General features: G+C 38.2%; 1 protein-coding gene across 2 annotated transcripts; it reads right to left on the minus strand.

Annotated features, from left to right (window-relative positions):
- Window positions 1-2,089: 2,089 nt before the first annotated feature.
- Window positions 2,090-10,726, minus strand: slc16a13 (solute carrier family 16 member 13). 2 transcript variants are annotated; one of them, XM_077227673.1, is made up of 6 exons: window positions 10,631-10,726; window positions 7,526-7,767; window positions 7,268-7,411; window positions 6,923-7,179; window positions 5,014-5,539; window positions 2,090-2,836 (listed from the first exon to the last, which is right to left on the minus strand). In XM_077227673.1, the coding sequence occupies exons 1-6, from the start codon at window positions 10,645-10,647 to the stop codon at window positions 2,484-2,486; spliced, it is 1,539 nt and encodes a 512-aa protein (XP_077083788.1). In that variant the 5' UTR covers window positions 10,648-10,726; the 3' UTR covers window positions 2,090-2,483. The 2 variants fall into 2 exon arrangements, with proteins under 2 accessions (XP_077083788.1, XP_077083789.1); XM_077227674.1 differs by having other exon boundaries at window positions 10,487-10,678.
- Window positions 10,727-11,698: the final 972 nt, after the last annotated feature.

Below are 11,698 nucleotides of genomic sequence, written 5' to 3' on the forward strand. Positions count from 1 at the left end.
CGTGAATATCACCCTGGTAAAAGATAAAACTACCCGATCGGCTCAGATTGGAAATTCCACTCAACCTTCTAATTAGATCAAAAGTCCACCAGCATTCTAAAGCTATAAAGTTCACAGAACCAGATGATGAAATGTTGAATGTCATTGCCCTGCTTTGGCAAACCAATGCTACAACTAGACCAACTGTGACTGAACTGCATTGCTGACTTAATAATGCTACTGAACTGATCCAACCTCAAGAAGAGTTTCACTTCTCATGCTATGCCAGCAAACTGAGGTCTATAGGCTAAATTGTGTGTGTGGCGCCAGCAAACTGAGGTCTATAGGCTAAACTCTGTGTGTGTGTCTGTGTGTGTGTGTGTGTGTGTGTGTGTGTGGCAATAAGAGCCTGTTACATGAGAAAGCAAAGTCTGGCGGTGGCTGAGCTCATTGACTCATTCTATGAAGATTAAGGCTCACGTGTTTGGTTTCATGAGAAATGTTTTTAAAACAGCATTAGTAGTATTCTAGTTACTAGTATTCAAAGGGTTTTCAATGTGCAGTAGAGAAATAACAAGGTTGAAATTAATATACAATAGTAAATCTCTTGAATTTATGTAAAATAAAATGTTTAAACAAAAAAAAAATGCTTTGAAGAACACAATTTGTAACACGCTTTGGTCAATGATTCATAAGTGAATTTGTTTCAGTCAGCAACCTCGGTGGATAAAGTATGTCAATATTCTGAGCTTGAACATCACAGTGGAAACCCTTCGCTTTAGGCAAAATCCACATCATAAAATATTTTAACATATGCACAGCTTTAAAGATATCAGTGAAATACACAAAAATTGCATTTTGACCCCGAAAAGACAATATCAATTGTCTCGGACAATGCAAAAGAACATCTTGAAAACATATTTCTCCATATGCAACACAAGAACAAGAAAAGTCCAACTATAATCAAGTAAACGTAAGTAGTGTGTGTGTGTGTGTGTGTGTGTGTGTGTGTGTGTGTGTGTGTGTGTGTGTGTGTGTGTGTGTGTGTGTGTGTGTGTGTGTGTGTAAGAATGATATACTACCTCAAGAGCTGAACAGGATTAGCATTGCTACGTTAGCCTTAGCTTGCCTTCCTGTCTTTGACTATTACTAACCTCTAGAACCAAACAAGAAATTGTTTTGCCTTTATCTTAGCTTTTGCTTGATGTGACAACATGTGATGATCAAGCACTTAAAAGCTTGGAATTGAGAAAGTTCTTATTAGCAGAAAACATGTTTGACTAGCCTTGAATACAAAACGCAGTAACTGCGATTAATAGAAACCACAAACCTCATTTACTCCACCAAACATCATAAGCAGATTCCTGTCAGAGAGTGCCAGAGGTCAAACATGACACCATAACTTACAACCCAAAAAATTCTATTATAAAATAAAAATAAAAATTTATAAATAAATAGAATTTCTGCCAGCATACTTCTCCAAAATAAAACAGCGTTATGGTGTCAGATAGTAATACCATTGTATTTAATATACAGTGCCCTCCATAAATTCAGAGATTTCCAAGCAAAAGTGGACTTTTCGGCACAAATCCTTATTTTGTGATGATTAACTATGAAAAGAAATTTTATAAAATAAAAAATGTTGACTTCTACAGAGCCACAAAAGGGACATGGTGACGGGGAAAAACATGAGATGGGAGAGAGAGAAAAAAATCAATGCTTTTGCATTCTCTCGCAAAATTTTTGTATTCCCTGACAAACTTTGCATTCGCTCGCAAAAGAACTCAAAAGTTTTTTCGGATGGCAAAAACATTCGCGAGAGAAACCATAATATTTCACCAAAATATATACTAACAAAAATGTTTAAAAAACTATAAAAGTATCTCGATGATACTAAAATAACACTGCACAGCTGCTGGTGTTTGTATATTGCCATTATTATATAATCAAAAATAGCAGCAATATTGCTGGTCTTCAATGATAATTAAAGCGACTTTATTACATTTAGGTCATGATAAGGATTTATGCTCCTGATATTGTCCTATTGTATAACTTTGAGAGGGCACTATTTTCATAGTGCATGTCCAAAAAACATGGTTTTACCATGGTGTATGTCTACCTGTTGTTTATTAAAGGAAAAAAAAATTGGAACAATATTTGTGACATTTAGACAGATTTGTATTTAACTTTATACAAGTTAGGCAGACTGCTGCTTTTCAAAACTCTCAAAATCTAAGGAACATCCTTTGGATTGTCTTGTTACTATCCAAAAAGCACTAGTAGCAAATTTCACCTATATATATGTATATACATATATATTATTTGGCATTGGGGAAATCTCACTAACTTGTACTTATACCCATTATGCAAAACTGTAAAAAACCATTTTGGCCAAGATTCCAATACAAACATTTGCCTATATCCTGTTTGATATAATGCAAATAAAAAATCATTTAAAAAAAAACTAGCACTACCACCATTAGGTATTTTCTAACATCACAAAATCATAATGTTTCCTTTAAATTAGTCAGATGAATCGTTTCCTGAGGTATTTCTTCTCGTTCTTGCTCTGGATGTGTAACATCTCTCTTAGAACAGATCTTTAACTCTTTTTCTGAGTAAAGCATATCATCCGAGGGGCCCCGTTTCTCAGAAACCGAGTTCGAGGTAGTTGGTTTGAGTAGTCCATCTTCAATGGAGCAATCCTGAGACTTCTTCTTTGATGGTGAAGGGGGTGGGGGGGCCGTACAAGACCAGAAATAGGGAATAGTCATTGTAACCAACATACCTAACACGAGGAAACTACCAGCAGTGATAAAAGATGCCGTGTACGTTCCAGTGTAGTCCTTCAGCCAGCCTAGGAGAGAGAAAAAATGGAGATGGAACAATCATTTCAATGCTGATTGAGAATTTAAAGAGCTGTATCAATTTGGTCTAAACCATTATGCTTTTTTTCATTTTCAACTGTCCTAAATGTGTAATGTTGCTGTTTGAGCATGAAAAGGGTCTGCCAAGTTACAAAGCACAAAGTCACTTCAAAGGCAGTTCTTCTCTATATCAGTGTCACTGTTTCTGAACTCCCTGAAACGCCTTCATTATAGTCTTGAGTTTTCTTCCGGGAACGAACACGTCACAGTATTCCTCATTTAAATAATTCCCACCCAAGGCATACGCAAAATAAAGGAGCGGGACCTGGTTTAGTTAGTAGTGTTGAAACTCGCAGTTATGGTAAGAGGCGTGACATTTCCCAAACAGGTTCGAAGTGGTTGACCAATCACAACACATTGACTGATCCAGCCGACCAATCAGAGCACATTGTGCTTTTCAGAAGGAGGGGCTTCATAGAGATGGGGACTAAACAGAGTGTTACAAAAGTCTCTTTAATGGCCCGTACACATCGGGACGAATATCGGCGCGCGTTATTCGCCAGCGTTTTTTGTGTTCACACCCAAGCGATTTTCGCGGACGATGAGCCGAGTGGACACGCAAATTCATTCCCTCACATTAGATGGCGCTTATGTACATGAAAGACATGAAAGCCTATGTACATGAAAGACAATTAAGTTAAATGAAACTCACCATCAAGGCCCATTTGCTCTGCATTACCACTCCATAACAGTTCTCTTTTATCAATATTTTTGTAGTCACTGTCGCGTTTGTCATACAGTTCCTTATGTTCCAACACCAACGAGACCAGCAGCTCTACATTTATCTTGGCTTGCATCTTCCTCGTCTTTTTCCCGGCAGTGGACGCTACTTGGCCGTTTTGTGTTTGAGCGCCCCCAAGTTGTGTTTTACTGTAACTTCAGAAGCTCCAGACACGTGAGCAAAAGCGCCAATCTCATTGGTCGGATAGATTCAAACCGAAAAAATTAACCCGAGGCGTTTTTTAAAAAATGACGCTTTTACGTGTGGCATTTTTCGCGTCGGTGTGCACACTCACATTGGCGCCCTTTGTTTAATCACGAGGCGTTAAAAGTCGGAGAATATCGCGCGCGAAATTCGTCCCGGTGTGAACAGGCCTTTAGGCAAGTTATTTCACTCGGCGGCCATCTTTGAAATCAAATTCTCTGAAGCTGTTCACCAAGCTTATGATTAAATTTCATATTTTAAATCAATCAATGAAATCTGACAACAACAGTTTCATAAATTCAGTTTCTAAATGCTCAAATCATGACAAAATGCGCATGTGCATTCTTAAGCGCGGATCTCAGTACACTGACTGTTTCTATAGCAGGATCTAACAGCTGCTGCAGTGACTTTACCAATTGGCAAATGGCTCTTTTATATAGAAGGCGGGACTTGTTCTGCCATTCATAGTAATAGGAGTGCACCGTCTTTGTATATCTAAAGTCTTTGGCGTTACTGACAAACTGGGAAGGGAGCAGAGCTGCAAGATTCTGGATTATTTGAGAATCCCAATTTTTAAAGTGTTAAAATAACATGTAAATTACAACATGTTATGTAGTAACATGTAGGTTCAGACAAAATATTAATTACTGCAGTCTATTTGATTTAATTAATTAGAATGAATATTAAAAAAAAAATAGGTTTGGATGAATGATTCAATGACTAATACATTTTTAACAATCACTTATCGCCACCTAGTGGCATAACAATGTAATCGATACAATCGTATTTTGAAGCTCCATGTTACTTTCAAAAGGGGATTTGCTCTATTTTGATCGCTACCATAGACATTGATGTTTATAACCGAACAATAAACTTTCATCCCAGTACTTCTGTGATAATATGAATATTTTGTAACAGATATAATGATACTGTGTGGTTGAAAAGACTGTTTGTGAAGCTGTTTCAAACTTATACATGACAATTGCTATCTCTGGGTCAGCGACAGCATGAACACAGATTTGAAAACGTTTAATAGACAGGGGTTAATCGTTGTCCTTCAGGAATCGCGGTCTTTAATGATTAATCATGCAGCTCTAGAAGAGAAGTGCTGAAAACAAACATTAAAGGCATAATAAGGTCCTCTTTAAATAAAATGACTGTGATAATCTTATGAGCTCCTACCAGACAGTGGTGCTCCCAGCAGCCCTCCAACGCTCTCGATGAGCTGCAGGAGACCGAGGGCTCCCAACACTCGCTCGATGCCTACGATCTCCGGCACCACCGCGAAGACCAGCGGCGTCATCGCTCCTGCGCAGAACCCATAGGCCGCACTGACAACCAGCAGTCCTGAGTAACTCACAGCAGCAGGAATGAGCATCAGAAATAGGCCCAGTAACCCAGTCCACACCACCAGCATGTGGGGCATCCGCATTTTGCCCAGATCCGAGGCCCAACCGGAGGCTACCCGGCCCACGATATCAGCCACACCGGTTACAGAGATTACAAAGGCTGCCTGGTACTCAGTGAAATCAATGTTACGGCTGTGGGCCACCAGATGAACGTAGGGGATGAAGTAGCCCGCATTGAAAAGGGTGATGGCCGCGGCATAAGTGAGGAAGCCTCGGTGTGAAAGCAGGGAGAGCTCAAAGCACTCGTAGATACGGGAGGGTAAAGAGGACCATCTGTTGAGGTTGGTCGTGTTTTCAGTCTGAGAAAAGCACAAAAAGAGATTATTAATCACTGTAATATAAGTCACGGTTTGGTGAATACAGTCAGTCACAGGCGATCCACACTCCAATCCAGAAGGGGGCGCATGTGGCAATGCAACGCTGTTTGCTAACCACCATAACAGAAAAAAGAGCAGAAGTGACGATCTACGCACCACCCCAAAACAAGAGCTTGCAAGTAGCCTATACGCTGAGTTTCGATTCATTTTGGTGATGTGCTCCACAAATCTCACAGAAAGGAAACCGGGACGGCAGAAAGCAACATCCTGTTTGTTTTCTTTATTATACAAAAACACAATGTTTTGCTTTTATTGTGAGTGTACACAAATAAAATAAAAAAAATCGACCATACAGTTTCAAATTATGTCTTACTCTTATCTATTACCAAAAATGATGGAGTATTTTAAGTTGTTTTCGCTGTAATAATGAGACAAAATCATTGTGCATTGTGATTTGTTGTGGAAGTCTCTACTGTCCAGTGATGAAATATGCGTGTCCTGGAAATGGGACCTCAGGTGCCGCTTCACTCGCCGTCTCCTCATGGAAAGGTGAAGTAGGCTCTTTTTCTCCTTCTCACTCAACTTTCCGTGATTTCTTGAAAAAGCCTAATATTAAACTTTGTGCATCCACTGTCACCGCATGTTAATGTACTCTCACGCGCAAAGAAAATGACAGTGTAGGCTACGCACAACACGTTAATAAAACCAAAAAGTTTGAAAACAGCCATTGCATTTTACTGGAAAGCATTGTTCAATCGATCAATTAGAGTAACAAATCAACAATTCCTTAATTTTTTATTTTAAGCAATTTGGCCGGACATGTAAATGCACCGAACTCGTATCGAACCGTGAGCCCAAAACCGAGATACGTTCTGAACCGTGACTTCTGTGTACCATTAAGGCTGATTTGTACTTCTGCGTCGGATCTACGCCGGAGCCTCTACGCTATACACTACGCGTTGGTTTTCATTTATACTTCTGCGTCGTTGTCCGCGCTGACGCGCAATTACACATGCAAAGGGAACATGTGAAACCCGAGGGAGGGGTTCTAGCAGACCAATCATAGCGCTTGCATCCGCGTAGAATTGAGGCATTGTTACATTTTTGGAGAAGTGCACGTCAGGGTACGCCGAAAGGTACGCGCGGTACGCACAGCCTACGGCGTAGCTACGGCGTAAGTTCGACGCAGAAGTGTAAATTGGGCTTTACATCCCTAATAAATAAAAATAATTTATTTTAAATAAATAAAAATTACATAACTGCATAATTCTAATATGTTTCAATTATTAATTGTTCAATGTATCAATTGATTAATTAATTAATTAATTAATGTAATTTTATTGATTTATATATCAGAACACATACCTTTTCCACAACTTTGGGATTCCCTAGAGGTCGAATGAGAGCTCCACAAGCGATCATGTTGAAGCTGAGGCCTCCGAGGATAAGCAAGGCCCCACGCCAAGCGTAAACTTCCACTAGATATTGAAAAAGCGGGGAGAAGGCGAACGAGGCAAGACCGACGCCTGTGAAGCCCAGGCCCAAGGCTAGAGATCTGCGCATGGTGAAATACTGCATCACTGACGCAATAGTAGGGGTGAAGATAAGTGCCCAGCCTAAACCTGACAAAGAAAAACATAGAGAGGAACAACACCAATCAGGATCCTGAAACTGGCTAATATTAAGGACACTATTTACAAGAGCATCTACCTGAAATGAATCCCATGGTCAAGTAAAGATGCAAAAGAGATGTTGCCTGGGAAGCCAGAATGAATCCCAGGCCTGAGAGGAATCCTCCCATCATAACAACTGGACGAGCTCCATACACATTACATGCGGCCGCAGCTATTGGACCTGTGTGCAGCAGACGTACGCAATTAACATGTCCCAAGACAAAATGTGGTTTTACCATATTGTGTTGGTTGATAAAGACATATGTCATGAATGAATTTGTGCATATGAACTTACTCATTAGCTGTTGCATCGCCAACCCAATCGATGTTATCCAAGACACTGCCTGAGCACTCTCATCGAAGTACTGCACAAACTCCACGAAAAAGACACCCAGACTGCGGATGAGCCCAAACACCAGGGCAGATGTCACGAAAAGAGACCCCACCACCACCCAGCCCCAACCCCCATCAGGTGCCGCCATCTGCGGGGACGCCTGCTGCGTTTCCTGCCTCTCTTGGGGCTTTTCCATCTTTGCACTGAAGAGACAGATTAAAGAGACCATGATTTGAAAGTCTTGATTTTGTTTTTGAGCTCTACTAGAAGAGGTTTTCATGCTTGAATGTTCAAAAAACACATATTTTTGTGTATGCCTTGGGCAGGAGTTTGTACAGGTACAGTGCTTACTGATATAGAGGAAAATAGTGTCTGTGTGCTTTGTAACTGTCTATGCAAGACCTTTTTTATGCTCAAACAGCAACATTACATACGAAAGAAAGTTTGAAAATGAAAAAAGTTTTGAAATGAAATGTTATATCTTAATATGAAAATTAGGCATTATTAGGCAATTAAATGTGCACTAATTTGCATACATTTCCAGAAGAAAAAAAATCTGAACCCTGAATTACCCTGAACCCTTTTATTGACGTATTAGAGTTTTTTAGAGGATTTTTCTTTTTATCCCTGCATAAATCTGAAAATACTGTCGAAAGACAGAAAATAATAAAATGGAATAAAATATCGTATAAAATCAGGCGAATTACATATGTAAACCCCTCAGTAAAAGCCTTCAGAATATAGATATGAATAAAACTGTAAAGTTTGGTGTATGTAAAGATACTAAAATGGAGATTCAGGGCAGGAGAAAAAAAATTATTTAGAGAAAACAGGCTTGTAATTGAAATCTACAGAAGCAAATAGATAAAGCAACACTTAAAAGTGTACTTTGAATGTTTTCTTTCCACTAGTTTGAAACAAGACTTCATGAAAACCCAAATAGCCCAAAATCTCAAAATTCAGATGCATGGGGGGGAAAAAAGTTCAGTCAGGTGTCAGTTCTTGTCCTGGTCTAATAAACACACACACACACACACACACACACACACACACACAAGTAGATTACTATTATTTTGAACAAGTAAAGTTTTTAATGTAGTCCCGAAATAAAAATGTTGATCATGAGATGAACTGTCAGTGATTTCAAAATCTAATCTTATCTTTAGCTAATCTAACATTAAACGCAATAAAACCTTCTCTTGCTGTGCATAAAATAGCGACCATACCATATATTCAAAATAAAATACTATTATTAAATTAAATGTAGTAAATAATGAAATTATATAATAATAATATTATTATTATTATTAATATTATTATACTAAACTTGAATTATACTGTAAAACTTATCAATTAATTTACTTTCATATTACATATTACATAAGTATTTGTTATATGTGTATAACTAGCCAGTTAGATAATTTTCAGATATTTTTTCCATTACATTGCAGGTTGATATAGGCTTGAATTTAAATTTTTGGCTTTATGGTATTTTTGCCATAATTTTTCTACATCTTATACTGTGAAAGAAGGAGAGACAAAGCTTATTTTGCAGGGTCAGTTTCCACCACTATGCACATGATTTATGCAGTCAATGATATCCATAAATCACGGTAAACAATGGTTGATATGATGGTGATATCTATATATTTTTTATTATAAGAATTTTATTTCGGCATCACGTTGTATTGAATGACTAAAATGTTTACAGTTTACACTTTTGTTGTTGTTGTTGATGCAACCAAACAAGAAATTCTATTTCAGATGTTCAATGTGCAACTGCAGGAGCATAAATATGCACAATAAAAAAGGAATTGCAAACATAATCGTCAAAAAAAAAAGCACGAATTTGTGTCAGGGTGTTTTGTGACGATTATGTCACACACCTACCCTTTGCCCTCTCTATCAATCTCCTCTGCCTTATGCAAGTAACAGATGTCTCGTGTCCACGCAACACCACATTACTGTAAAAAAATTATCTTGATGGACAAAACGTGTAAATATCATAAACTTTTGTTGATCACAGAGATTGTTTTTAGCAATAATCCAAAAGCCTATGGGAAAATCCGATTGGGTTTTTGTTGAAGGAACCAGCGTGATGCGAAATGCAGGTTGGCCTACAAAGTGACCATACATGCACTTTTTTTTGTTTTTTTTGTTTTTTACAGATGTTTATAATGTACTATAAAATTTGAGGACCTGTGAAATATGTTTAGATGTTAATTTGTGCCCGTGTACATTTATGATGAGAAACATTATGGATTTTTTTTTTTAAATATGGAAATTAAAATGATTTTAAACATTTTATTTCGTTGTGATAAGTTTTAAAATACCGGTCTACAGGTCTTACACTCGATCTCAGGATGTATAACATTTATTATTAGGTAATGTAAAAATAAAAAAAAACCCTGCTTACACTTGAAAATACGTTTATAAATATTACTTGGGTAACGTGACCAGAGCTTATATTCAGGAAATAACTCTTGTTGTGTAGTGACGTAGCACACCCATTCAATCCTGTGCCGCTAGCATTGTTAATATTTAGCACACCCGATTTTACAGTGTTAATGACACGAGTTATTCATGAATTTTTGGCGTTAATATCAATCTATACAAACGCAAACAGATGGACCTGATCTTACAAACCAAATGTGTTATTATGATTAGGCTACAGTTGAGGCATATATTTGTATTGTGGATGCGGCTACCACACAAACATTATTTGGCAGTAGTAACGTTAGATGTGTTGCAATGACACATTAAACATTTTAGACAAACAGCTGTAACATTATAACATTGCTGCTTACTGAATGACATATAATATACAACCATTTGTTAGTGTAAATTATCGAAAAATGTTATCCGTTTCAAAATGCGATTGCTTCAGGTGAATGTGTCCAGAACAGATCAGTCGTTACTTACCCATTACCCAATCACCCCTTTTCCTTTCGAGTCATGATGATTAGGTCAAATCATATAAACATCTTATTTTTAAATGCATAGATAACCGGTAAATATTGGTAAGCACACAGTCGATGGTGATTTTCGACTTATACATTAATTCACCTGCTGCTTGACAACATGCTGGTTTAGTTTCACTTAAGCTCCGCCTCCAGAGCGCGCTCACGAGCTAGAATAAAGTTTTAAAAAAATTCAAGAACACGTCGATCACTTTATGAACTACACGTGCAATGTTAGGTTCCAGTAGGTCGACAATAACAGCACATTCAGCATTCTGTCATGCATTTAACTACTGTCAGTAAAAATTAAAGGGCTAGTTCACCCAAAAATGAAAATTATGTAATTAAATGACTCACCCTCATGTCGCTCCAAGCCCTAAGACCTCCGTTCATCTCCAGAACACAGTTTAAGATATTTTAGATTCAGTCCGAGAGCTTTTTGTCCCTCCATTGAAAATCTATGTACGGTATACTGTCCTTGTACAGAAAGGCAATAAAGACATCATCAAAGTAGGTTATGTGACCTCAGTGGGTTAGTTAGAATGTTTTGAAGCATCGACAATACATTTTGTTCCAAAAATAACAAAAACGACGACTTTATTCAGCATTGTATTCTCTTCGGTTCTGTTGTCAATCCGCGTTCATGAGTCCGCTGACGTAAGACGAGCTGACGTGTGTCTGGTGCGCCCGAGCTTCGTTTACAGTCTGAGGGAGACGCACGCTGTAAACAAAACAATCTTTGCAAACATGTCTAAGGATTTCGACACAGGGGCAGACTAGCATTTATTTTGACCAGATATATTTATTTGAATTCGAATACACGGACGCACCAGATAACACGTCAGCAGCGTCTTACGTCAGCAGCGTCACTGGCCTCGTGAACGCGGATTGACAACAGAACCGGAAGAGAATACAATGCTGAATAAAGTCATAGTTTTTGTTATTTTTGGAACAAAATGTATTTTCGATGCTTCAAAAAATTCTAACCAACCCCCTGAGGTCACGTGGACTACTTTGATGATGTCTTTATTGCCTTTCTGGACAAGGACAGTATACCGTACATAGATTTTCAATGGAGGGACAGAAACCTCTCGGACTGAATCTAAAATATCTTAAACTGTGTTCTGAAGATGAACGGAGGTCTTATGGGCTTGGAGTGACATGAGGGTGAGTC

This window comes from Siphateles boraxobius, unplaced genomic scaffold, assembly GCF_051911475.1.
Source record: "Siphateles boraxobius isolate OS27281-9 unplaced genomic scaffold, OSU_SipBor_1 130, whole genome shotgun sequence".
Lineage (NCBI taxonomy): Eukaryota > Metazoa > Chordata > Actinopteri > Cypriniformes > Leuciscidae > Siphateles > Siphateles boraxobius.

Coding starts and splice junctions, on each gene's coding strand:
- slc16a13 (XM_077227673.1), bottom strand. Junction 7,412..7,525: donor GGCGATGCAACAGCTAATGA/GTAAGTTCATAT, acceptor TGCTGCACACAG/GTCCAATAGCTGCGGCCGCA. Junction 2,837..5,013: donor GCTGGGAGCACCACTGTCTG/GTAGGAGCTCAT, acceptor TCTCTCTCCTAG/GCTGGCTGAAGGACTACACT.